General features: G+C 35.0%; 5 protein-coding genes and 1 pseudogene across 6 annotated transcripts; 3 read left to right on the top strand and 3 right to left on the bottom strand.

Moving 5' to 3' along the window:
- Window positions 1–441: 441 nt before the first annotated feature.
- Window positions 442–2542, top strand: LOC140815168 (uncharacterized). The gene is made up of 2 exons (XM_073174281.1): window positions 442–1633; window positions 1765–2542. The coding sequence occupies exons 1-2, from the start codon at window positions 973–975 to the stop codon at window positions 2394–2396; spliced, it is 1293 nt and encodes a 430-aa protein (XP_073030382.1). The 5' UTR covers window positions 442–972; the 3' UTR covers window positions 2397–2542.
- Window positions 2543–3610: 1068 nt separating this feature from the next.
- LOC140813915 (putative anthocyanidin reductase) lies at window positions 3611–5524 on the bottom strand. The gene is made up of 6 exons (XM_073172727.1): window positions 5213–5524; window positions 4894–5061; window positions 4446–4663; window positions 4205–4364; window positions 3874–4084; window positions 3611–3788 (listed from the first exon to the last, which is right to left on the bottom strand). Exons 1-6 carry the CDS (start codon window positions 5334–5336, stop codon window positions 3638–3640), a joined length of 1032 nt encoding a protein of 343 aa, XP_073028828.1. The 5' UTR covers window positions 5337–5524; the 3' UTR covers window positions 3611–3637.
- A 348-nt stretch (window positions 5525–5872) lies between these two features.
- Window positions 5873–8350, bottom strand: LOC140813916 (large ribosomal subunit protein uL24c). Its single transcript, XM_073172728.1, has 4 exons — window positions 8115–8350; window positions 7071–7109; window positions 6353–6583; window positions 5873–6223 (listed from the first exon to the last, which is right to left on the bottom strand). The coding sequence occupies exons 1-4, from the start codon at window positions 8214–8216 to the stop codon at window positions 6014–6016; spliced, it is 582 nt and encodes a 193-aa protein (XP_073028829.1). The 5' UTR covers window positions 8217–8350; the 3' UTR covers window positions 5873–6013.
- Window positions 8351–8929: 579 nt separating this feature from the next.
- LOC140813917 (calcium/calmodulin-regulated receptor-like kinase 1) lies at window positions 8930–11576 on the bottom strand (annotated as a pseudogene).
- Window positions 11577–12291: 715 nt separating this feature from the next.
- Window positions 12292–15193, top strand: LOC140813913 (scarecrow-like protein 21). 2 transcript variants are annotated; one of them, XM_073172725.1, is made up of 2 exons: window positions 12292–12446; window positions 13265–15193. In XM_073172725.1, exon 2 carries the CDS (start codon window positions 13326–13328, stop codon window positions 15054–15056), a length of 1731 nt encoding a protein of 576 aa, XP_073028826.1. In that variant the 5' UTR covers window positions 12292–12446; window positions 13265–13325; the 3' UTR covers window positions 15057–15193. The 2 variants fall into 2 exon arrangements, with proteins under 2 accessions (XP_073028826.1, XP_073028827.1); XM_073172726.1 differs by having other exon boundaries at window positions 12303–12451.
- A 5699-nt stretch (window positions 15194–20892) lies between these two features.
- LOC140814423 (organic cation/carnitine transporter 4-like) lies at window positions 20893–23414 on the top strand. The gene is made up of 2 exons (XM_073173396.1): window positions 20893–21602; window positions 22122–23414. Exons 1-2 carry the CDS (start codon window positions 21170–21172, stop codon window positions 23276–23278), a joined length of 1590 nt encoding a protein of 529 aa, XP_073029497.1. The 5' UTR covers window positions 20893–21169; the 3' UTR covers window positions 23279–23414.
- The last annotated feature ends 1879 nt before the right edge of the window (window positions 23415–25293 follow it).

Genomic DNA, 25293 nt, shown 5'->3' with positions numbered 1-25293 from the left:
CGAGAAACTACAAATACATAAGTTTCACAACAGCATCTTCCGAGTCTAGAAACATACAACCACCAATGATCATTAATGTCCAACAACGGGAATATTGTGTCACGTCCTCTTCAGTGTTGTGATAGTTAATAATATTATTTAGACAGTGATCTCGCAAAGCGGTTATATAAAGTTGTGTATCTTTAATATGAGAAGACGTAAATGTAAAATCGAATCAAATTGTGTAATATTGTTGTAACGTATGTTTGTCGTAACTCGGAGATTTTGATGAGAGGAACAAAGAAATAAATCCATTGTGCTTTTTAGAGTTTAGGACATGATCTGTGGGTTTTCATTTAATTATAAACAGCGAGGTACGTTTACTGTTTATAAATAGAACTTCATATAATCAGATGAATTGATGCCCGTGAATATAGAGTTAATTTTGAAAGAAGTGTCGTGTCAGTCAATTTCAATTTTCAAATACATTGCCACTTTTTGAATTATTTCTTTACTTTAATGTCATTTACTTGGTGTGGCTGGAGCAACTTTAATCAGTCCATCTATTTTCTTCTCTGTGTCTGATGTCCCTCATGTTTCATCTCCATTGTCATCTTCTTCTCCACTCAAGATTCTCGATGTTCTTCTAATCCCATTCTTTTTTATATATATATAATAATAATAGTTACTTGGTTAAATTTGGATTAGCTATGCATGCAAGTTTGTGCTAGCAACCAAGTTTGAGGATGGTGTTTCTTGAAAAATAGTATTTGGGTGATTGTATGTATATACGAGTTGCCGCTTTCTGGAGTGGAGGCGGCAATGTTGAAATCGTAATTGTTAGCCAAGAATGGTGATTCGTCGCCTCTTTTTTCATATCATCCAATCGGATTTCGATTTTGAAAAGCTTGTGAAAAAGCAAAAAAGTTTCTCTTTTTGAAAAAGGGTGAATAATTTTTGAAGCTCTGCTTGTTTGCTGAGAGAGATAAAGAAATGTCGGTGAAGAAGAATGATACGCAGACTGTTTGGTTTTCTTTAAAGAAATCTTTTCATTGCAAATCACAGCCGTCGGATGTGTATGTTCCGAAGACGAGGAAGCAGTTGAGTTCGATTTTGACTAGGAAAGCCGGCAGGTCTGGTTGTTCCAGGTCTATTGCGAATCTGAAAGATGTGATTCATGGAAGCAAGATGCACATGGAGAAGCCCCCCAGTTGTAGCCCAAGATCCATTGGGAGCAGTGAGTTTCTCTCCCCAATTACCCATGAAGTCATTCTGAGTAACTCCAGATGTGAGCTTAAGATCACTGGTTATGGTGGATGTCATGAAACTCTTAGCGGCGGCGGTGGTGGAACATTTGTTGGCACTCTGAGGCCGGGGACACCAGGCCCCGGAGGTCAACCCACAATGCACTACTTTAATCCTGCGTTCAGGAATTCAGTAACTTCACCAAGAAAGACTGCTGCCGCTGCTGCTGCTGCCAATCTTTTGACAGAAAAGGAAGGTTTTGGGCATGGCGCTTCTGCGCACTTTTCCTCTTACAAACGGGCATCTTTTGATAGTAGTGGATATGGTTCTTGTGTCACTTGCCACAAGTGTGGAGAACAGTTTGTGAAGTGGGAGTTTCTTGAAACACATCACCTCTCCAAGCATGCCGGTAAATATATATTTTCGAAAATTTATCTTGGTGTCTTACATTTCCGTAATTTTTAAATTCCTTAGTGCAATTTCTTGGCAACACTCTTCAACCAAATTATCCAGTTTGATATTTTAACCATTTTTACTCAGTGACCGAACTTCTGGAGGGTGATTCATCCAGGAAAATCGTAGAAATAATCTGCAGAACAAGCTGGCTGAAATCCGAGAATCATTGTGTTAGGATCGAAAGGGTACTGAAAGTTCATAACACGCAGAAAACCCTGTCCAGATTTGAGGAATACAGGGAGACTGTGAAGTTTAAAGCCAGCAAGCTTCCTAAGAAACATCCACGTTGTTCAGCAGATGGCAACGAACTCTTAAGGTTCTATGGAACAACTCTAACATGTTCTCTGGGCATGAATGGATCATCGAGCCTCTGCCTCTCCGACAGATGCTCCGTCTGTCGAATTATACGGCAGGGATTTTCCACGAACAGGGAACTCAGAGGTGGAATCGGAGTTTTCACGACGAGTACCAGTGGGAGAGCTTTCGAATCAATAGAACTTCACGAGAATGATTCTTCCATTCGGAAAGCCCTGATAGTGTGCAGGGTGATTGCGGGGAGGGTGCATCGACCGTTGGAGAACATCCAAGAAATGGCTGGACAAACAGGGTTCGATTCTTTGGCGGGTAAAGTTGGCCTTTATTCGAATATCGAGGAGCTTTACTTGCTTAATGCTAGAGCTCTTCTTCCTTGTTTTGTGGTTATTTGCAAAAGTTGAAGATTACAAGATGAAAAATCTTGACTCAATCTGTGCATTTTTCTTTGTTGAAGATGATATAATATGTATTCTTCTTTAGTTTGTTTGATTAAGCTCACTGGACAGTCATTCTATGCGTGTTCTTGTAATCGAATTTTCGTCTTTGTCACTAAATTCTGGACCCTTTGCATGCTTAAACACGAATCAAACGAACAATACTGACTTGAAATGCCCACCCTCTGTGCGAAGTTAAATAAAAAATTAATTGAACAAAAAAAGCGCCAATGAATTTTTTAGCTTTGCATAACTCAAGAAGCATACGGTAGTACAGATGGGAATGGAAATATGGAATCCTCATCATTTTCTTGACAACTTTGCGTAGTTGAAGTGACAGACAAAACCAAAACCATTGGAGCTCAGTAATGATTTTTGGCTATGTTCCACGTGAATATCGCAAATGGGAATCTTCGTTCCCTCGAAAATAACGAGGAACGCTAATTTATTCTGGTATATCAGGGGAGGGATTGATGAAATTTGAGAGAAAACATAATCCATGAACGAGAGTTTTTGCATTAAATGCAGCGGAGAGGGCATGTGGGTGTAAAATATATAAAGAATCAAGAAATAACGTGACACTTTGTCTCAGCATTCCAATTTGAAGTTTTTTTTTTGTAAACAAATATGTTTTTTGTTTTACGCCATTTAATTTTCGTTTGAAGATAGGGTGTCCTCCACTTGCTTGAACGTGAAATGATGGAGATAAGATTGGGAGATCTCGTATTGTATAGATTATCATTTATCATAGGTAAAAACTTGTATGAGACGGTCTCATGTGTCATATTTGTGAGACGGATCTCTTATTTGGGTTATCCATGAAAAAATATTATTTTTTATGCTAAAAGTATTACTTTTTATTGTGAATATGATTAGGATTGACCCGTCTCACAGATTATGATCCGTTAGACGGTCTCACATGATACCCACTCTTTATCATACCGCAAATTTGTATGGCTTAAAACGCTCATTGAACAAAATATTTGTTGTTACGCCGCACCATTGGTTAATTCCGGGCTGGGGGATGAGTAATGGAAACGTAAACAAAAGTTTTCTATAATAAATACTTAATTTGTGTTATTATATCTATGCAAAAGTCACGCTATATGGTACAGAAAACATTTAATAAATCGACAATAACGATAATATAGATGTGCTTTAGCAACAATTGTGAATCGGTCTACTAAATTCTCATTCATTTGCATGGATCACATAGTTGGTAAAAATCCAGTCTCTTTACAAGTTCTAACAGTATGTTGGATAATTTCTTGAATGCTATATTTGTAACTAAATCCTAAGTCTCTCAACTTCTTGGAAGATATCTCAGCAGGTACTGAATCATGCTGCTGCTTGTCAAACCTGACACAAAATTTTTAAGATAAATATGTGGAAGCTCAAGATTTATGAGATTTTTTAACATCCTTTATAAAAAAAAGCTATGCACCTCTGCGTGTCCGCACAAGAGTATTCGTGACTTAGATGCTCGATAAGTTCAGACATTGCACAACTATTTGTACAGCATAAGTATCTACCCTCGGCTTTGGGGTGCTCCATGAGAAATATATGGGCATTGCATATGTCGACGATGTGAACTAACGCGATCGAACCCATTCTCAAGTTCACGGCTTCTAATATGGGGAGCAGCTTGGGATCACCTAAACCAGTTGAAGCATAACGATAAGAAACTTCATAAGACTACTTTAAGGACATGTACTTGTTCCTAGATTCCGCGACGATTTTCGCCATTCATGATTCTTAAAAATCATAAAACTTACCCGTAACTGGGGACAAGATAACTCGAATGCTTGTCGGAATGGTTGGTGTGAGAAACGAACCGCCCACAGTAGCTGTTATGACAGATACCAGATCGATCTCATTCTCCTTTGCAAACTGGAACACCGTCTCTTCTGTTAAAAGCTTCGACAGAACATAAACCTGCAAAAAATTTCACTCGAAAATTAGTGCAAAACTCTACCGCAGTTGAACACGGGGACATTCGAATATGTAACATTATACCCATCCATTCGCTTTCGTTTCCAGGACACGTTTGACAGTTGTCTGGCACGATTCATCAACTACCGATTTCCATCCCCCGGAGCTGTCTTTTGCAGTCAAAGTGCTCACAGATGATGTAAAAACGATTCTCTTCACAGTGTCCGTTTTCGAGCAAGAAGTGAGAATGTTTAGCGTCCCTTTGATAGATGGATCTAAGATTTCGTTCTTAACGTAGCCGTCTTCAAGGGGAAAAAATCACTTTAATACCCAGCTTCCAAGATAATTTCATCAGTGAAACATAGTGTTTATTACAGAATAGCAACATCATAGGAAGCCATGCCAGTTTATGCTAAATGTTATTCCATTAACTAAGCTAAAATGTCAAGCTTCCATCATGGTATGTGGAGCAATATGACAAAATCGAGTGATTGTAATGTAAATAGAGGATTATCTTTCAGTTACGTATTACCAAGATTTTCTGTAGCTGGAACCCCGAATTCCATCGACGCTGCAACATGATACACACCGTCACAACCTCTTACTGCATCATCAAAACTTCCATCTTCTAGTAAATCGGCCTTGAAGAGACTCAACCGATCCCCACCTTCCCACGACTTGATAAAATGGGACGCATTCTCTAGCAAATGAGAAACACTTGGATTTTAAAAAAAAAATTCTCAATAGTAAAAAATAGGCCTTTATCGAGCATCTGCATATCTTCGGCCATCATTCTACGAAAAAAGTACTAGCTACTAAGATCAAATGACAGAAGAAATTGAAGTGGTGACCTGGATTTCTGAGAGTGGCGTGAACCTTGTAACCTCTCTGGAGGAGAGATTTGACGAGCCAAGATCCGATGTAACCTGTCGCTCCGGTCACACAGTATGTTTTCAATCCATTTTCATCTTCCATCGCACCAAAATCTTTCTTGATTTTTTTTTTTTTTTTGGGAGGATAACTCTTCCTTGTTTTCAGTGTTGTATCATATGAGATGATAGAAGTTTCTCCAATTTTATATCATCATATCTATACGTGTGTATAAACAAACTAAAGGGTTTGAATAGTAGGTGGGATTCTTCAAATTGATGAGAGTGATTACACCGAAAACGTAAAAGCATTTATTAACTAAAGAAACGACAATGAAATATCATTGTTTGTTGTCTGTTCTGCGTTTTTACTCTTTGGAATCACCAATTTAAGATATCAAAGTTCACCAAATTCAGAAAAACCACGTGTTCGAGGCCAATGATTCTATGTTTTGCTGTTGCATGATTCTTGCATACACATATATGAGACATGAATAACTCTGATCTTATGTTAAAATCATATACTTGAATTTAACTCTACCTCAAAATCTAGTTCAAGAAAGCACGAGACATCTAACAGATTGCTTAAGATTCCAGAATCTTACTCGCTTGAAAACTTGTGATGATTTGCCAAAGATACTAATTTTTAACAGTTGCACTTAAATGGTTTGCAAATACATGAACTGAGTTTTTAATAAAATGCTGCATTTGCATGCTCGAGGACAAAAGAATAACATTGAAGCTTATAACTAAATAAATCAATGGGTTTCAGACACTACAAGACTAAGAAGCAGAAACAGCAGCTTCTTCCGTCACCTTCTCTCTTTCTTTGACGGCTTTTTTCCAATTCTCTGCGCTATCGATGATTTCTCCAGTCTTTATGAGGTAACGAACACGCTTTCCATCATCAAGCAACTTATGACCCACCCTGCTTATCACGCCCTTCTCTTTGGAGTAAAGCATCACATTTGAACTGTGAATAGGCGCCTCAATCTGACAAACCCAAATCATCAGTCAAACTCAAAACACTACTAAACACAAGATGGGAATACATGGGCAAAACAGATTCTCATATACAGATAGGTTAACAAGTAAACAGCAAACGTGAGACAAGGAAATGACCTTTATTATCTTCCCTGGTTCTTCCTCTCCTTTGCTTTTTATGTGCTTAGTCTTCAGGTTAATTTCTTTCACTACTATAGAGCTGTTATGCTTAATAATAGAAGCAACCTCACCAATTTTACCTTTATCTTTTCCAGATATGACTTTTACCGTATCTCCGAGTTTCACGTGCATCTTGTGAAGCACTGGTAAGCTGTTTGGCTTGCACTTTTTCCGCTCCCATCTCTTGACCTGAAATGAGATTTCAAATATTATCCACCCAAAATTCTTGAGAGAAGTATCAACCAAGATGGTATTTATTGTTCACCACATTGATTTGGAATTTCAGAGGAATGAAATCTTGAAATGGAAATCTACATTGTCTTCCTTATCTGCTCCGTGGTCATTATCAGGGTAAAGCAACTCTAAAAATATACTTATCTCAGCTAACTTCCAATGTTCAAAACTGATTTAATCAATATTTTCAATTATCAAATTATGATCATGCTCTATGACTTTAAAAGACATCATTAGCAATGCACTCAGAAATCAGAATGACTCAAAAGAAAATGTTTACGCTTCATTAATTTCCTTCAACGTTTAACAAGACAATGAAATTGTAAAGCAGGTATGGGAATCATATTTCTGTTTTGATGTTCATTTCCTGTTTCTTTCTACACTCAGCCAATCCATGAGGCTCAAAGTTTTGAGTATGACAAATGAAATCCATAACACGAACCTTTGATACTATCAGACCTGGCTGTTCTGTAGATTTAACCTGCAAATTGAGTCGAACATTTCAAACTAATAACAAAAACAAACATTAATAATAAAAAAGAACTTAAAAGCTGAAAATCAAGATCAGACAAGGATTTAAATCAGCAAATATCAAGATGCAATAGGAACAAATTATTCAGAAGATCTATTGCACTATACTAATCTGCACTGTTCTATCTAGTTCAAACCCAGTAAGTAATCCCACAAAATTGTAATTTATGAAGGACCCATATATTTTACAACTTCAGAAACAACACATTGGAAATATTCAACTCGCTATTTTTTTTAGTCCTTTTTACATTTCGCATTGCTTCAGGCAAGTTGAGATGCCACTTTTTATAAACACTGTAACATCTGCCCGTTAAAAGAACACAAACACAACAAAAGGTTTCGGTAGTGCTTCCAATCCAAACGGCAAGAAATCAAACACTTGACCTCATTTTCCCAGAAACTATTCTAAAAGTTCAGAAAGACCAGGTCAGTGAGCAATTTGAAATTCAGTTAAGTAAAATGTCTAAGTATCAGATTAAACAATTCCATGCCTCCAAGTGAATCCTCCAAAGCCTATGGAACACAACAACTAATGAAGATAGGTTCTCATGTGCGAGCACTCTAGCAATCAATCCTTTCAATTCTCAAGAATTTTTTTCTGAGTCATAATTACGGTTGTTCATCCACGCAGCAGAAAATGATTGTAGGATCAAAATCAAGCAGGAATTCATCTCAATTAGATTAAGGGCAATGTTCATAAGCTCAACGATAAAATTTCTGGTCGACGAGATTATTCTTTCTTGCACATTGGACGAAAAAATACAAATACAGAAGACCCATTTACCAATACTTCGCAAAAAAAAAAAAAGGCCGGATGAATGAGAGCAGTTAATTTTAGTAGACAACTTCGAATTAAATTGAAGACACAAATCCAACGACACAGAAAACAGACAGATTGAGGGTAAAAAGGGTTCATAATCTATGAAAACATAGGAATAAAGAGTGAAGGACAGACCAGTGTCGGGTAGATAGAGGGAGAAAAGCGTAGGCCCAAGAAAGAGTTGGACGAAAGATTTAAACTTGTAAAAGAACTCTGCAGAGCAGCCATTGATACCATATCTTTTGCTCCTTTGGACTTACAATGGAAAGAGAGGATAAGGCTTTGGGTGCAGCTGGATTCTCCAGTTCCTTCAAATTCTTATGGAATCGCTACATTTTATTTTGGTAAATTCAACTTATAATTTTCTTTTATATCCCACAGTATTAAAAACTCAATAAATATTTCATTTCTTTATTTCTTGTTTGTGGATGAACAATTATGAAAACTATGTAGAGGAAATCAAATCACTAAGCTAAAAAATTCTCAGTATTTTTTAAATTTTGAAGTTATTATGAAAAATTAACGAGACAAAATCCAAGTGGGTGTATGTATATTGAAATATATATGTTTTATTTATTTATTTTTGATTTATGTAAAATATCTCGATGAAAAACTATTTGAAACTTGTAACGTGTTATATATAATATAATGAAAAAAATATTTTTCTATTAACGTTTATGATATATTTTCGATTTTGAAGACTTTTAATTTTCAATATAATTTCAAAGATATTATTTAAAAAAAACATGTGTATTTACAATACCTTGTCAATTAGAGCATTTGAATTAAAAGTTCAACATCATGTGGTTTTTTAAAGTTCTTGGATTTCACAAAGTATTTTAAGTCGTTATTTTTTCACACTAGGGTTCAACTTCAAATTTTAAAACAAAAAATTTCAAGTCATTAATTTTTAGAAGGGTAGAAATAGAAAGAGATGGTACATCTGGTCGAAGAAGAAGTCAACATTTTGTATTCCAAGAATCGAGTACAAAACTACATACAAGAAAGGATTTTACTTTAGCTTCACATGAAAGGCCACCAGATAAACTGGTTTGAATACTAGCAGAAACACCTCAAATTATGTTACAGATCAAGATCCAAAATCAGGGAAGGCGAAGAAAGAAGTAAAAACCTTCAGTTTAGATATCAAGTGAATCAATCATGCTGTCAAACGATTCAGCTCGCTGGTGTTCTAATTGGTGCATATCGATTATAACTTCATTTTCGAGGGGAGTTGAGGCATGTTTCTTACTTTGTCTGGATTTGATAACCCTAGAGAGAACCTGAACAATGTCCCTCATCGATGGCTTTTTCTTGCAATAGGTACGCCGCATCCGTGTGCAAGGTCAGCAAATGCATAGAGTTCTCCCACGTCGAATTTCCCATTTAAACGGAGGTCAACTATTCTTCCCATCCAACTTTCCCGTCTGTACTCATGGCTGCCTGTGATAACTAATCACCCATGAGTTAGTAGTGAAATCCAAGAAATCAAAAAAAAATTCAAAAGACAACTTACCAGCGCAACATGCTCCACAAGACCCTGGAGAGGGTTTCTTCCAGCAATAAGTTCAAAGAGCAACATACCGTAGATGTAAATGTCACTCTTTTTCGTGAAAGAATGTTTTGATATGTATTCAGGATCAAGGTATCCAGAAGTCCCCCGAACATTTGAGGCGTGTTTTCTAACCATCTCTTCCGTCGAAAGTCCAAAATCAGCTACCTGTATAAAAAGAGCCGATATCAAAATCAGTACTCAATCCTGCAGATATTTCTTCGAGGAAAAAGTGCACAACAAACAGAAACCCATCCTTGCTCTCATGGACTTATCCAGTAAAACGTTGGATGATTTGACGTCTCTATGTACCACAGGTGGAACTGCCTGATGCTTATAAAAGAAATCAGCCATTAAAGGAGAGAAAACGAGTTAGAGTAACAGAGGAAGGACAAACGGAGCTCGTTTTTATGACACTGCTCTCTGGATAAAAATGTAGTTTTTAAACTTACACCTTAGTGAAGATATTCCAAACCCCGAGCTACATCAAGTGCTATTTGAACTCTTAATTCCCAACTTAATGGTTCAAGTTTCCCATCTGAAAATCACCAAAAAAAACAAGTATAATGCGAACTAAAAATTATATCACCGTGATGAAATGTCAGAAAATGAGGCGTTTGTTATTTGAAACTTAAACGAACAAAATAGCTAACTTACTATATAGATGAGAAGCCAAACTTCCTCTACTCATATCTAACATAAATAAGTATGTGCTGGTTCTTCTCTGCACAATAGCCAACCAAATTCGCAAGGCTTCTGTGATGCAACCTTCCTAAAAGCATAACCTGATAGTAAAATCAAATAAAAGTTAAATCAACGAGTGCTGAAGTCGATGGCACATATTTGAACACTTAGAATCTGTGCTAGAATCGATGACACACACACACACACTCACACACACATATAGCAACTGTGAATTCAAACGGATTCGCAATGCAATAACAATTCATTTTGCTTATAAATTGAATAATATAAAGTAGATATTAAATGACATGTGAGGAACTTTTTTTTAAACCCTTGCTTCCTAAGCTATGTGATATTCATGATCCTTTCAGAAGTTGAGCCTTCAATGATTAGGCACATAACTAATTACACTCTTTCAATCAGTTTGGTTGATTGCAACCAACAAACTAAAGCAAGTTCTTGCTGGCAAACACGCTAGTAATCAAATTGAAGTACCTCGGTTTGGAACTCCTTCTCCCCCTGCTTTGAATTGGTTGCAAGCACTTTGACAGCAACTGTGTTGCCAGACGAAACCTGTGCTTTGTACACATGATCATAAGCTGCTTGACCAATTAATGAGCTGAAATTGTAAGTCGCTTTCTGCAGGTCCCTGATTACGGTGAAAAAGTGAGAAGGGCACACATATCATAAGCTAATTTAACAAACAAAAAATTCGAATGCAAAGAAAAAATCATCACAAATAGAATTCAAATAATATATCCACCTACGACAAACTCACAAATCGAGGTTCACTTTTTAAACAAAGGGTAGCGGCCAATGACATTTAAGTTTCCACTTCATGCCACATTAAACTTCAAACTAAGAGAATGATAATAATATGGTGCGTCATAACTCACAACATCCCCACAGTAGGCAAAGAATGCATACTTGTAGGAGTACTCAAGGATCCCGGGTGCACACCAGCCTGCTTAAACCTACCAGACCACAAAGCCATGCCATTTTGTACAGCATACCATGGACTCTATCCCGACTGATGAATCAGACAACATTGAAGTAATATCTGCACCATCATTTTCACGAATATGGATCGATGCACTGCTCCTAAAACTGCTACTACCAATCTTGATTCGCTTCGTACGGTATGCAAAACAAAACAAAGCGACATTATATAGCCAAGCTATTCCAATCAACACTCCTATTGATATCCCAATTACTAAGCCTACATATTCCTTTCTCATCTCTTTTTTACCGGGTCCGCGATATGATATGTGGGTTGAATTTCAGAATTAAGATATATTGTTGGACCCGGGTCTCCATGGTAAACGGGCTTTATCGTTATGTGGGCTCCCATTAATGGAGAGTTTTTCTTGATTGTATTTCATTGGCCAGTTTATGTCATATTAAATAAATGGAAACTTGCAGTTACTTTAAAGAAAAAACTCTCATGCAAGTGGCTGACTTTTCTTTTTTCCTCACATGTTGACCGACGTGTTGCCATGTCAGGTCAAAGTTCGCTTGTACATCATACTATTAATTACAAATCTGCTCCTTTCTTTCGCCACATCATCCTCGTGCAACTTGATTTTTCTATGTTGTTAAATTATACTTATTTGAATCTCGACAAATTTAAAAAGATGGAATCCTTGTTTTTTAAAGAAAGATTAATGGTATTTAAGGCGATTGAGGAGTTCTTTTCCAAGTATAACAAAATTCTTCCCGTCAACAACAATAAATACTTAAAAAAGGGGTTTTGTATAAAAAAATCTAGATGTTACATTGCAATGAAGATTCTAAGAATGATCTTTTATAAGATTTTTGATGATTAATTATAATAATTATTTAAATAGGATTTCTTGAACATGAAATTTTTTAGTTAGGAGTGATGCATTAGCACGTGCATGTTCGTGATATAAAGCTTAGGTAGTATTGTAGTAATAGCCTATAGGCTGGAACATTCTTCCTCGAGTCAACGCGTCAGTGGTTGGCGTGGAGACTAACTCGCTAGTCAAGAATCGTTAGTGCTGCCGTCAAAATCTCCAGTCACCCCAACGATTGCCGTCACCGTCAAATTCAATATAGTTTCCACCCACCATCGTCTCCCTTATCGGATTGCTATTTATGTACATATTCTCTTGTTTCCCGTCACAAATTCTTTCATTCATGCATTCACACTCCTACAATTAAATTAAAAGGAAAAAGAAACAATCTTTGACTTACCATCTGCAAACAAGGTCAGGTATTTAATATTTACTGAATTTATTATGTTTCTTCGTTTTGCTTAATGTGTTTGTTTTTGCTGGATTTTAGTTCGTCGCGTTTGAGTTCATTTATCGATTAGCTGTATGCTGTGTATCTTTATTTGCTTGACGTTGTTGAAATCCCTCAAGGTTAAAAATCAGACTGTTTTAATAGTTTCTCTAGTTCTATAATGACCAAAAAAAGGGCAAAGAACATGATTTCTCTACTCTTTATTGTTCTTAGATACCAGTGGGATTAAAAAAAAGGTTCATATAGTCTGGATTTGGGAAGACCAGCTCTTGAATGGTTTCTGATGTTCTTTTTAATGGAAAATTCTTGCTGATTCTTTTTTTTTTTTTGTCAGGAGGAAATAGTTCAGATGGGATGTTTTAGAAATTTCTGTGTGAACAAAAGTTTTCCTTTTTAAACAAGTATTGATAGAATTAAAATACCCAGTTTTCGGCCTTAGCTTGGAGTAATGCACTTATCCCTTATGCCTTAAGTTTATATTCGAATACTTTACTAGACTGATATCCTGCTCGATTTGTAGAAAAAGAGAAAAATAAAATGGAATTCTAGTCCTAGTTACTACTTGGATGTAATCTTCTTAACTTCTTATCTAAATCGAATTGAATCTAATGTAAACTTTGTTGATATATTTCACGAGCATGTCTCGATCACCTGAATATTGTAATCTGTCAAATAACTGTAAAAGGTTGGGATAGCAAATACCGAACTGGTGCTAATTATATTTGAATGCTGGATGAGAATGAAATGAGTTTTCTAATATTGCCTCGTTTCTCTTCTACAGGTTTATTTTTCTGCTGGATAAGACGGAACTGCATTTTGTATAAAGCAGTTTTTCTTGTTTGATGGACTCTAATTATATTGGGTTCGGTGTTACTGGTGCAGATTTTTCCTCTTATCCTACTGTTTCTGCCTTACCGGCAAATCTGTTCAGATCCTTGGATTTCGATACAAGAAACTTATCTGGCTCGCCTTTCTCTACCCATTCTGATACTGACACACTCGGCGCTTACAAGGGTAGTCTAGAGCAGCAAAGTTCAACGGATAATTTTTACGAATTCACCCCTTCGTCCAATTCTTCGCCGTATTACGAAGAGTACCTTCAACAGTCGAGACCCCCTTCCTTCTGCCGTCAGGATAACCTATTGGTTTGTTCCAGTGGAGCATTTTCTCTTCATAGTGCTGATCACAATCAGCACGTAAGGCGTGCTTTATTGGAGTTGGAGAGTGTTCTTATGGGTCCGGATGATGATGAGGAAGTGGCAACATCAGAACCGTTTTTAGGGGAAAATAAGAGATCTCAGGCACCTGTCCAAGGGTCACAAGGCTGGAACCATGAATCCTCGGGGTCTCCTTTAAATCATTCCGATTCATTTAGCAGCTCTACTGGGGAACACAGTACGGAGAGTTGCTACAAGGCCAGGGAAAACTTTGCGTTGCATGGTTTCCCTACTAATAACCTCAAGCAACTACTGGTTGCATGTGCGAGGTCACTTTCCGAAAATAAAATAAATGAGTTTGAAAAGTTGGTACCCCATGCTCGTGCATCTGTATCTATTACTGGAGATCCGATTCAGCGTGTTGGTGCATACATGCTTGAAGGATTAATAGCAAGGAAAGAGCTGTCTGGTACTAACATTTACCGGTCCTTGAGGTGCAACGAGCCAGATAGCAAAGACTTGATGTCGTACATGCACATTCTGTATGAAATATGCCCGTATTTGAAGTTTGGTTATATGGCGGCAAACGGCGCCATTGCTGAGGCATGTAAAAATGAGAACCGAATCCACATCATAGATTTCCAGATTGGACAAGGGACTCAATGGATGACTCTCTTACAAGCACTCGCAGCAAGACCTTGTGGTGCCCCGCTTGTTCGAATTACTGGGATTGATGATCCTGTTTCAAAACACGCTCGTGGAGACAGTCTTGCATTAGTAGGAAGACGTTTGGCAGCAATTTCTGAGAAATTCAGCATCCCTGTCGAGTTTCAACCCGTTCCAGTGTTTGCTCCTGATATCACAAGGGATATGCTCGATGTTAGACCCGGTGAGGCGCTGGTGGTGAACTTTCCACTGCAGCTTCACCACACACCTGACGAGAGTGTTGATGTGTCAAATCCAAGAGACGGGCTTCTAAGAATGGTGAAATCTCTTTCTCCGAAAGTTGTCACTTTAGTGGAACAAGAATCGAACACAAACACTGCCCTTTTTCTTCAAAGATTCATCGAAGCTCTAGACTATTATTCAGCCATATTTGAGTCGATAGATGTTACAATGCCTAGGGACAGGAAAGAGCGAATCAACGTGGAGGAACACTGTTTGGCTAGAGATATGGTGAACATCATAGCTTGTGAAGGGAAGGAGAGAGTGGAGAGACACGAGCTCCTTGGCAAATGGAGATTGAGGTTCACGATGGCCGGCTTTCAAGCATACCCTCTAAGTTCTTATGTGAATTCAGTGATTCGGGGATTACTGCGATGCTACTCGGAGAATTACACCTTGGTGGAGAAGGATGGAGCTATGCTGTTGGGATGGAAGGACAGGAATCTGGTTTCAGCTTCTGCTTGGCATTGATGATGCATGTACAAGTCATGTTTTAAAATTTTCTTCTCGAAGTGTTTTTTACCGTTTCTACTTTTGTAAAATCCAAGTTTCAGGTATAAAAACAATGTGTTGTAAGTTAAAAAAGAAACACTGCTGTTGTTATGTCATTGAATTGCTAACAAATCGTAAATTTCATTTTTGAATTTTTAGGTTTACTTATTCAACTACAATTTAAATTATAATGATATCCACACGTTTCACTTGCGTGTAATTTATTAAGGGTGTATTTTGATTATAGTATTTGGAATGACACCATTTCAAATATATTATTTAACATAAAACGTTTTGTGAGAGAGTCTCAAGAATCAATTTTGTGAGACATATATTTTATTTGAGTTATATATAAAAAAATTATTTTTTATGTCAAAAATATTATTTATTATTATAATCGTGAGTATGACTGATCATTTCGTGAGACCATCCTTATTAATTATTTAAAGTCGTTGGAGTTATCCGGATAGTGGTAGGTTATTAGATTCTAAATTATCAAGGGATTTTAAATTTTCTCAAACTAAATAAATATATTACAAAATTCGTTGGGTGCGTGTCTTTATATAGAATAAATAAATATATATATACATATATATATATATATATATATATATAAATTTATTTATAGAAAGAATAAATTTATATATATATATATTTATTTATAGAAAGACAGAATAAATTTGAATTAAGATCCAAATAAAGTCTTATAATTGGTTTTCGAAAAAAGACAAAAAAATTCCTGGAAATGTTTAATGAAAGTCTTAGTTTGAAAACATGAGTCAACTAATATTTGATAATTTGGGACTGACTCGACAACCATATCCAAGAATAATTAGCAGAGTATGCCATGTTGTGTATAGTCATTTATGTCAATCTATATCTATATAAATATAAATTGTGAATTTACCACATTATCTTTATCCATATTATTTATTTACTAATTACTAAACTTTTAAATTCAATCTTTATTATTAATTATTAATTACAATTATGCATTTACTCTTTTCTCCTTATCCTTATTATTTATTTACTTATAAAGATTGAATTGTGAATTTACCACATTGTCCTTATCCTTATTATTATCTATTAATTACAATTATGCATTTACTCTTTTGTCCTTATCCTTATTATTTATTTACTACTTACTAATTACTAAACTTTTAAATTCAATCCTTATTATTAATTATTAATTACAATTATTCATTTACTCTTTTGTCCTTATCCTTATTATTTATTTACTAATTACTAAACTTTTAATCCTTATCCTTATTATTTATTTACTAATTACTAAACTTTTAAATTCAATAGCCGAGATTAAAAGTTGTTTTGTGAAAAAACCTTACAAATAATCTATATCTATTTATATTTATCTATACTAATACTAATACTACTAATATAAATATATGAACGTGAATTGTGAATTTATATAAATATCCTTACCTTCATTTAATAATAATCATTAATACATATTTTTTTAATCAATTTTCAATATATGATGCTAAATACATATTACTAAATAATATATTATCTATTATTAATCTATTAAGTATATGACTTTCATTTGTGAGCTTACTATTATATTATTTTTTTTGTTTTACAATTTGTCATGTTAATGGTGTTATTTAATTCATTTTTTTTATCTTAGTTTAATAAGATCATTAATAGTGTATTTAACTCAATCAAACTAATTATTATTTTAATTTACTTTAAATTTAATTTTAGTTACTTAAATTTATACATTGCCGTCAAATAATAACAGGAAGACAAATGAAAATGAGTCGGATTGAATAAAAATAAATTATTTATAAATATTAATATCATACAAAATTTCTTTCTCCCATTTAGAATAAAAATATTTTCAGACTTTTAAGTGTCAATAGAGATATGTGATTGAGAGAAATATTTGTCTTTAAGTGATTTCAAACACCGTTTTTAAGTTATTTAGTCAATTTTTTTATAAATGCTGCTAAATAAATATTACTAAATAATATGCTTCATTTGATCATTTTGTGTTCTTGCAATGAGAGAAGTTTTTTTTTACCCTAGCGTTAACATGTTTGATTGTTATATGTCTTTTGTATTGATTATGTAATTGTGTTTGCATTGTTTATGTGATTTGTTTGTTTGCACAAAGAAAAGAGAAAACAAAATCAAATATCCAACAAAAACGGTTATTTTTCAATTTTTTATTGTTGAAATATTTTGTTAATTTTTAAACACATAATGCATGTTTTATGTTTGCTTAGGTTACTTAGTTTGAAGTGACTTAGAAAATATTAAAAAGATTGAAATATTTCTTCGTTTTTACCTTATGTCTCAGAATATCAAGAGATAACATTTTTTATTTATTGGGGCAAATGTATTTTCAAACTTCTGTCTATAAATCAATATTTAAATTTTTTACGACATTATTATATTCTCTAATCGATTTTTTTTACTTAAATTGATAGAAGGCATTTTAATTTGAGTTTTTATGTTCTTGCTTATATTATTTTTGTAATATTATTTATCATGAAAATAATAGGTGAACTACAAAATTTGGTAGGTCTAAGAGTCCTCTGGTGAACGACAAATATGGACAAATTATTAAAATATATAATATCCAGTAGATTTTTGGCATGCGATTTTGCTCTAATTCAATGATTATGCATGATTCTAAATTTTAATTATATCACAAGTTAACGCATGTTTTGTTGTTGCTAGATATAGTTAGTCAATAGTCTAATATTTTTCTATGGTTTAAGAAAAATTGTGTGACTTTGTATTATATTTTTACGGTTGCTTTTCTAAATAGTTTTAATATGATTTCAAGGCACCATTTTTCATGTGTTTTTTAAAGAAGTAGAATGAATATCTATAAAACGATGACATTAATAAGGCTTCTTCTCTTTATTTGAAAAAAATATGGGAAAATTTCTACAGATTGTGAATAATATGAGTTAATATTTAATTTGAGAGTGATTATGCTTTTTATTGCTCGTATATACTTCAAATTTTTTGTTATTGTACTAAATAAATTATTTTTAAACTTTGAGTTATCATTTTTTTTTCTTATCGAGGTTGTTTGTGTTATGATTTTTTTATTCGTTTTGGTTAGTATTGTTGGCGATAATTGATTTTTCTGATATTATATGACGTGTCTTGTTGTTTATATAAAAATAAGTACGAGAGTACATCAATCAAAGCCACGTATTTTGTGTCTTCTGATCTTCGAAGAGAAAATAGTAAATGGTTTCTGTGAATTATATAATTTCTTGGTTTTGCATATAGTCTACAAAATGCGTCAAATTTTGAACAAAAAAGTTTTGACAAACATAGTTGATGAAAAAAAAATACATGTTAAATAAAAAAAATAATGTTGTGTATTATTATGTTGGGTGCGATAATTGTCCCTGCTTGGTAGAGCGGTCGAACCGTGGTGCTTGAGCTGCTGCGCGGTTTAAACGATTTGAGTTGCACAATTACTACTAGCTATAGCTTTTGGTAAAACGACAAACGCTCGGTCTTACAATTGGTATCAGAGCCAAAGTCACGGGTTCGATTCCCATTGATTGCAAGGAGTGCGATTATTGAGAGGAAGATTGTTGGATGCAATAATTGTCCCTGCTTGCTTGAGCGGCCGAACTGTGGTGCTTGAGCTGCTGCGCGATTTAAAAGATTTGAGTTGCACCATTACTACTAGCTATAGCTTTTGGTAAAGCGGCAAGTGTTCGGTCCTACATAATATGTCCTAATTTCTGTATGATATAATTCAAGCACATTTTTTATAGATATTTGAAATTAGGTATAATTAAGTAACATGAAACATATACATATATATTAAATCATATTTAAAACAAAATGTTAAGATCAAGAATGATTCAGATTTAAATTTCAACGAAACATAATGAAGAAGGAATTGAAGAATTGTATGTGTACGTTAAGTGTTATATAATGATTATGTTGGTACTTCATGGTTGTGCGACATATGAATGTCATATAAAATGTATTTCTCAATAAAATAGTTTTTTCAAAAGAAAAAATTCTTCATTTAGAAAAAGAAATACATGAAAAACAAATTGTGCATAATTCTCATTCTATTTATAATGGTATGAGAACAATTCTAAAACTTTGTTGACACAATATAACAGATCAATTATGTGCATTTTATTGAGACATTGAGTCAGTTTCACTTTATTTTCTCCAATATTATCTCGATATATTTCGAGGTGATACGAGATTGTTTTTGTCTCTTTTTTTAGTCAAAGTGTCTAACTAGCTAATTCATAACATATATGATGGTAGCATAGAAAACTCCTCGTCAAATAAATTCACTTAGCAAAATATTGAAAATTAAATAAAATTCTATAATATTTCATCAAATTAATTTTGACTATCATAAAATGATCATCAAATCTAAATGGTTATATTATTAGATGAGATATTGAACAAGACAAATACTTTGACATATATTTGAATGATATCTCATATGCATATCTTAATTACATTATTCGTACCTATTCTCAAGCTTTTTAAAATACAATAATTAATTTTGTATGTCGTTCCACAAGATATAAAATATTATAAAACAAAATATAAACTCGATAGAAGAAAATTTATTTTGTTTCAATGAATAATATAATATTATGTTCTAAACGCAACAAATGACATTGAAAATATATCATCCTCATGACATGATGCTCGCAATCATTATTTCAAAGCTTCCAAAAAATGACGATCAAGATGAATTTCTTGAATTGTGTCAAATTAAATGAGGACACAATTCTAAGATATAGCCATTTGAAGATATTTCAAGTATTTTTCATACACTGATTGAGAAATAGTTGTTAAAAATTTATTAACCTTACAGCTATATGTTGATAATATTGATACTAAATATATAAAAATGATATCACAAATATCACAATATTTGAAGAAGGTGCAACACCATTCATTGGTTATGTTGTTGAAGAATATATAGGTTATAAATACTTTTAGTCACAATTGAAAATTTATCACGAGTAAAAATATTTTTTCTTAGGAGTTATAGTTAATGATTGTCAAAAGCTGAAAAATCATTTAACAACAAAAAAATAGTCGGAAAAATAAGATTATCAAATAAAAACAATATAGAAAATCGAAAAAATGTCGTGATAAAGAAGCAAACTACGAGCATGTCATATTCCTGGATAAGGATTGTAAATAACATAATAGATGTTAAAGACGATCAGATACTTGTTGAGCATATCAAAATAGTTATATGTATATTATAACAAACTACGACAAAGAGCTGTTGAGTTGTCAAAATCAACCAAGAAGCATATTGGAAAATTTGTCAAGTGGATAAGATACTTACTCTGATTTATATACCGTCTATGGTCATGATTTTTTATTTTTTATGACTTAGTTTGTTTCAGTTGATAAATGTTATTAACCATGTTTTAATTCATTTAAATATTATTAAAATTTAGTACATATATTTTCGATAGTTTTGTTTTTTTACGTGCGTATTTTTCTAGTTTTATTTAAATATTCAAATGTTTAATATTTAGAATACGTGTTCATTTCTAAAATTTTGATGTCATAAATCATCTAATAAATTTAGTATATATATCAATATATATATATATATATATATATAGGCAAAAACTTGTGTGAGACGGTCTCACGGGTCGTATTTGTGAGACGGGTCTCTTATTTGGATCACCCATGAAAAAGTATTACTTTTTATGCTAAGAGTATTACTTTTTATTGTGAATATGGGTAGGGTTGACCCGTCTCACGGATTATGACCCGTGAGACGGTCTCACATGAGACTCACTCATATATATGACACTTTATAGGATTGGATGATTTGTTAAAGAAAGCTTACTTTGATCCGGAACTGCCAAATTTTTAATAGAATAATATGTTTTTTAAATATCCAATTGCGAGAGCATCTGTTTCCACCCGGCTCCGCTACACTTTCCATCTGTTAACCGATTACACGTTTCTATATATAGACCAGGTCCATATACGTTTGGAAAAAGTATATTCTGGATCCCTTCAAATTCCAATCCTAATCCTAAACCCAGGCCCATCCTGTCTGCTCGAGCTTCTCCTAGAGAAGTACAATGTCAGGAAGTTCGCCTACTGAATCATCACCCGATGGTGTGGACCTCCGCTTACCGCTTCTTCAACCGGATTGCGCCGCCTCCACCAAAAAGGTGGAGAGGCTGTGCATAGACGACATGTTGCAGAAGCATTGCGGGGAGTTTGGGAGGTGGCAGCTTAGACACTTCGTGTTGACCAGCATGGCCTGGGCTCTGGAGGCGTTCCACACCATGGTCGTCATCTTCGCCGACCGTGAACCGGCTTGGCGGTGCTCAGTCGGCAGTGCTGACGGCTGTTCTGCCGGGGTTCAGAGCGTGTGCCAGCTTGAACCCGGTTCTTGGGAATGGGTCGGTGGGGCTGGGAGCTCCACGGTGGCAGAGTTTGGATTGATTTGTGGACAGAAATATAAGATCGGGTTGGTTCAGGCCCTTTTTTTCGCAGGCTGCATGATAGGTCAGTAGCCTAACTCTCGAGTCCTAATCTCAAATTCTCAATGGACTAACTTCATTGTTTTCAACGCACCTTTTGTATATTAAAAAGCTGATCGGATTCTACTCACATGATATTCGATATAACGATATAGATAACACAATCAATATCTGCTGAAGACAATTTGCTTATTAAATTTGCTGGCTAGCTTATTCAGGTATGGAGGGCTGTGTGAACTGGATTAAGATATTATTAGCCTCCTTAATAATAGCCATTTAGGAGCTGGCAAATTTGAATTTGTTTAAACCACACACGACAGCTTTAATTAACTTGAATATGACTCATAATGGAAAAAATCAAATCCATTCTTATCCTCCAAGTCCATGTTCCCAATAGCTGAGCCACGTTTCTTGATTTTCCCTCCGCCACTATCTGTTCCGTTAAATTTTGATTTCTGTAACGGAATTGTTTTGCACTAACTGCTCAATTCTTATTCAGAGTTCTGACAACAAATTAACAATTAGACTACGTTTTTTTTTACAGGTGCTGGAGTTTTCGGACATCTTTCAGACTCCAGACTGGGAAGAAAAGGTTCACTATTAGTTGTATGCATCTTGAACGCCATCTTTGGTTTTATAACAGCGCTTTCCCCAAATTATTGGACTTATGCTGTATTGCGCATTCTCACCGGTTTCAGCACCGGAGGAGTTGGCCTATGCGCTTTTGTCCTTGCCACCGAGCCAGTTGGCCCTACTAAGCGTGGGGTCGCAGGAATGTCCACGTTTTACTTCTTCTCAGGAGGGATCGCCATTCTATCTGGAATTGCTTACATTTTTCGAACGTGGCGAGCACTTTATATTGCCTCATCCATTCCATCTGTCCTCTTCCTCATCATCGTACTACCATTTGTTTCTGAGTCCCCTCGATGGTGCCTAATACGAGGGAAAATGGGTCGTGCCATGAAAACTATGTGTGAAATTGCTAAAATGAATGGGAAGAATCTCCCTGCGGGTGTCATCCTCGCCCTTGATCTAGAGACAAATGAAAGTAAAACAGAACAAGAATCGAAAGAAGCTGTGACAGGATCCCTTCTGGACGTGCTTCGCTCCCCAGTCACCCGAATCCGTTTATTTTTAGCCGTTGCCATTAACTTCTTATGCTCCATTGTATACTATGGCTTGAGCTTGAACGTGGTAAACCTTGGAACCAACCTTTATCTCAATGTTTTCCTCAACGCAGTAGCTGAGATGCCTGCCTTTCTGATAACTGCAGTATTATTAGACAGGTTTGGTCGAAAGCCATTGAGTATTGGGACTCAATGGTTCAGTGGAGCTTTCTGTATTGTGGGAGCCTTGTTAAACGGATATGGGATATGGAAGACGGTTCGAATGGTATGTGGTATTCTGGGGATATTTGGCATGGCGGGGACGTACAATTTATTGTTTATTTATACGATAGAACTGTTTCCTACTGTCATTCGGAATGCAGCACTTGGATGCGCGACTCAAGCAGCACAAATGGGCGCGATTCTGGCTCCATTTATTGTTGTCTTCGGAGGTGGGATCCCTTTTCTGGTTTTTGGGGTTAGTGGTATTGTAGGAGGGATGTTGGCATTTTACTTGCCGGAGACCTTGCATAGACCTTTGTACGATACAATGGCAGGGATGGAAGAGGGGGAAAGATTTGCACTGATGTCTTGAAATGGGTCGAGAGATACGTGCATCTTTTTATTTGGTGCTATTTGGTTTTCATACAAGTTTCTCTGGAATAAAAACATATCTATACTGCCATTTCCTCGATGACCATGAAAATTGAAACCAAAATGACTCTTGGATCCATCCGATTATAGCTTTATTTTTATCGGTAAACATGTAAATTTCATATATCAAAATTGTTACAAGACATACAAATACTCCGACCTAATAGACAAACTATAAACAGAAGCAATGCCTAATCCAAAAAATACCAATCGGCGCAGCTGGGTAAGCCGCCCGATTATAGATTAGTTGGGAGACTACTTGCTCTACTACTCCTGCAGTTAAAGCATGCTTGTTTTGAAATCTATGTCCAAGAGAGAAGTGGAGAGTTTCACATGGGTCTTTACGCATCAGCAATTATTTCATATAGTGTTATTTATTCATGCTTTTCAAAATTATTATTAATTAACAAGCAACTCTTTTGCATATATTGTATTTTATGATAATAACTAACTCAAGATATTAGAAAATCTATATAATGTTTTAATTATAAATAATTCATTGATCAGTATCCTAATATAACTTCGGTTGGGGCAGCATATTTTCCAATACCACAAATTTTCTACAATTCAATGCAACATTTATTCGTAAAGGAATTTAATGCTTGCTTGAAAACTGAAACGTAGAGTACAAAAACATTAAAAGAAGAAAGATCATGAATATATTTGTGGAGTAATTGTTCAGGAAATCTATCAAAACATGAAAGGAATTGGAGGGAATGCTAGAATCATGGCTGATGGTGGAGTCTTTCTGTAAAAATCAACAAACAAAGAAAGAAACATAATGAAATCAAGAATATTCACATTCAATGGTTAATACCCGTTTATAAAATTGAATTGAATAAAACCAACAAGAAAATTTTAAAAAATGATCGGAAAACAACCAGGGGACTGAATTCTCAAGAATAGGGTCTGAATGTTTACCGGGCCTGATAGCGATTTAAAGAACGGTTCCTATCTCTTTCCGAAATGGACGAAACCTTCCTCTTGAGACTCCGTCGCCACCTGGCGGCTACCGGGGTTTCTATACTCTTGGCCCTCTCAGCTGTCATCACGTTATCCTCCGAGATTGAGGACAGACAAGGCTGCCATTCATGTCGGCCCTTCACCCTCCCTCGCTTCCGTCCCACACGACGGCGATGTTCCTGCACCATCAGCATTCTGGTCTCCTCCCCCAGCGGCTGGCGAACCTCCGACGAGCACGATCCATAACACGTCACGAAATCCAAGAAAAACTTCATCTTTATCATGTAGAGAAAAAATTAAAACAGAGGAGAAGATTAAATCGAACAGACTACATACGTGCAGATATGTGATAGTCACGCCGTTGAGATGAAATCGTTTGACGATCTCAAGTCCTCCACTTCTTCCCCCCTCTGTTTAAAGCGTCCGTCTAGTTGCCATTTTAGTGTGTGTCAGTTCTATAAATAGTTGACGGGAAGTGGGATCTGGACAATGTATTTGTTGGACAAAAATTGATGTGAGACCGTCTCACATGTTGTATTTGTGAGACGGATCTCTTATTTGAGTCATCCATGAAAAGTATTATTTTTTATGCTAAGAGTATTACTTTTTATTGTGAATATGGATATGGTTGACCCGTCTCATAAATTAAAATCTGTGAGACAGTCTTACACGAGACTCACTCTTGTACCTGATTTCCAAAATATATTGAATTATTCGCGTCATTAATTTAATTTGTTTATATCCTACTTTATATATGAAAATAAATTCATGGATAAATAACGAGATATAAATACACATGATATATAATAAATTGGAGCTTTTTTTGTGGATTTAAGTCCAAATCTATTATCTAAATATGATATCAGAACACAAGCTCAATATTATATGCTCTATGAATGTTTTAGAAATTTTACGTCCCAAATGTTAATTATTGGGTACGAGAGAGTGTTAAATGTCTTACATCGACCGAATTAAGTTTTTAAGAGTTGTATA

The sequence above is a fragment of the Primulina eburnea genome, chromosome 15, assembly GCF_022965805.1.
Source record: "Primulina eburnea isolate SZY01 chromosome 15, ASM2296580v1, whole genome shotgun sequence".
NCBI lineage: Eukaryota > Viridiplantae > Streptophyta > Magnoliopsida > Lamiales > Gesneriaceae > Primulina > Primulina eburnea.
The sequence above is the reverse complement of the archived record's forward strand: the minus strand, read 5'-3'. Positions and strand labels throughout refer to the sequence as shown.

Coding starts and splice junctions, on each gene's coding strand:
- LOC140815168 (XM_073174281.1), top strand. CDS start 973: ATGTCGGTGAAGAAGAATGATACGCAGACTGTTTGGTTTTCTTTAAAG. Junction 1,634..1,764: donor TCACCTCTCCAAGCATGCCG/GTAAATATATAT, acceptor ATTTTTACTCAG/TGACCGAACTTCTGGAGGGT.
- LOC140813915 (XM_073172727.1), bottom strand. CDS start 5,336: ATGGAAGATGAAAATGGATTGAAAACATACTGTGTGACCGGAGCGACA. Junction 4,664..4,893: donor TCCAGCTACAGAAAATCTTG/GTAATACGTAAC, acceptor TTCCCCTTGAAG/ACGGCTACGTTAAGAACGAA. Junction 4,365..4,445: donor AAACGAAAGCGAATGGATGG/GTATAATGTTAC, acceptor AATTTTTTGCAG/GTTTATGTTCTGTCGAAGCT.
- LOC140813916 (XM_073172728.1), bottom strand. CDS start 8,216: ATGGTATCAATGGCTGCTCTGCAGAGTTCTTTTACAAGTTTAAATCTT. Junction 7,110..8,114: donor CCTCTATCTACCCGACACTG/GTCTGTCCTTCA, acceptor CTCAATTTGCAG/GTTAAATCTACAGAACAGCC. Junction 6,224..6,352: donor AACCAGGGAAGATAATAAAG/GTCATTTCCTTG, acceptor TGGGTTTGTCAG/ATTGAGGCGCCTATTCACAG.
- LOC140813913 (XM_073172725.1), top strand. CDS start 13,326: ATGGACTCTAATTATATTGGGTTCGGTGTTACTGGTGCAGATTTTTCC.
- LOC140814423 (XM_073173396.1), top strand. CDS start 21,170: ATGTCAGGAAGTTCGCCTACTGAATCATCACCCGATGGTGTGGACCTC. Junction 21,603..22,121: donor TTTCGCAGGCTGCATGATAG/GTCAGTAGCCTA, acceptor TTTTTTTTACAG/GTGCTGGAGTTTTCGGACAT.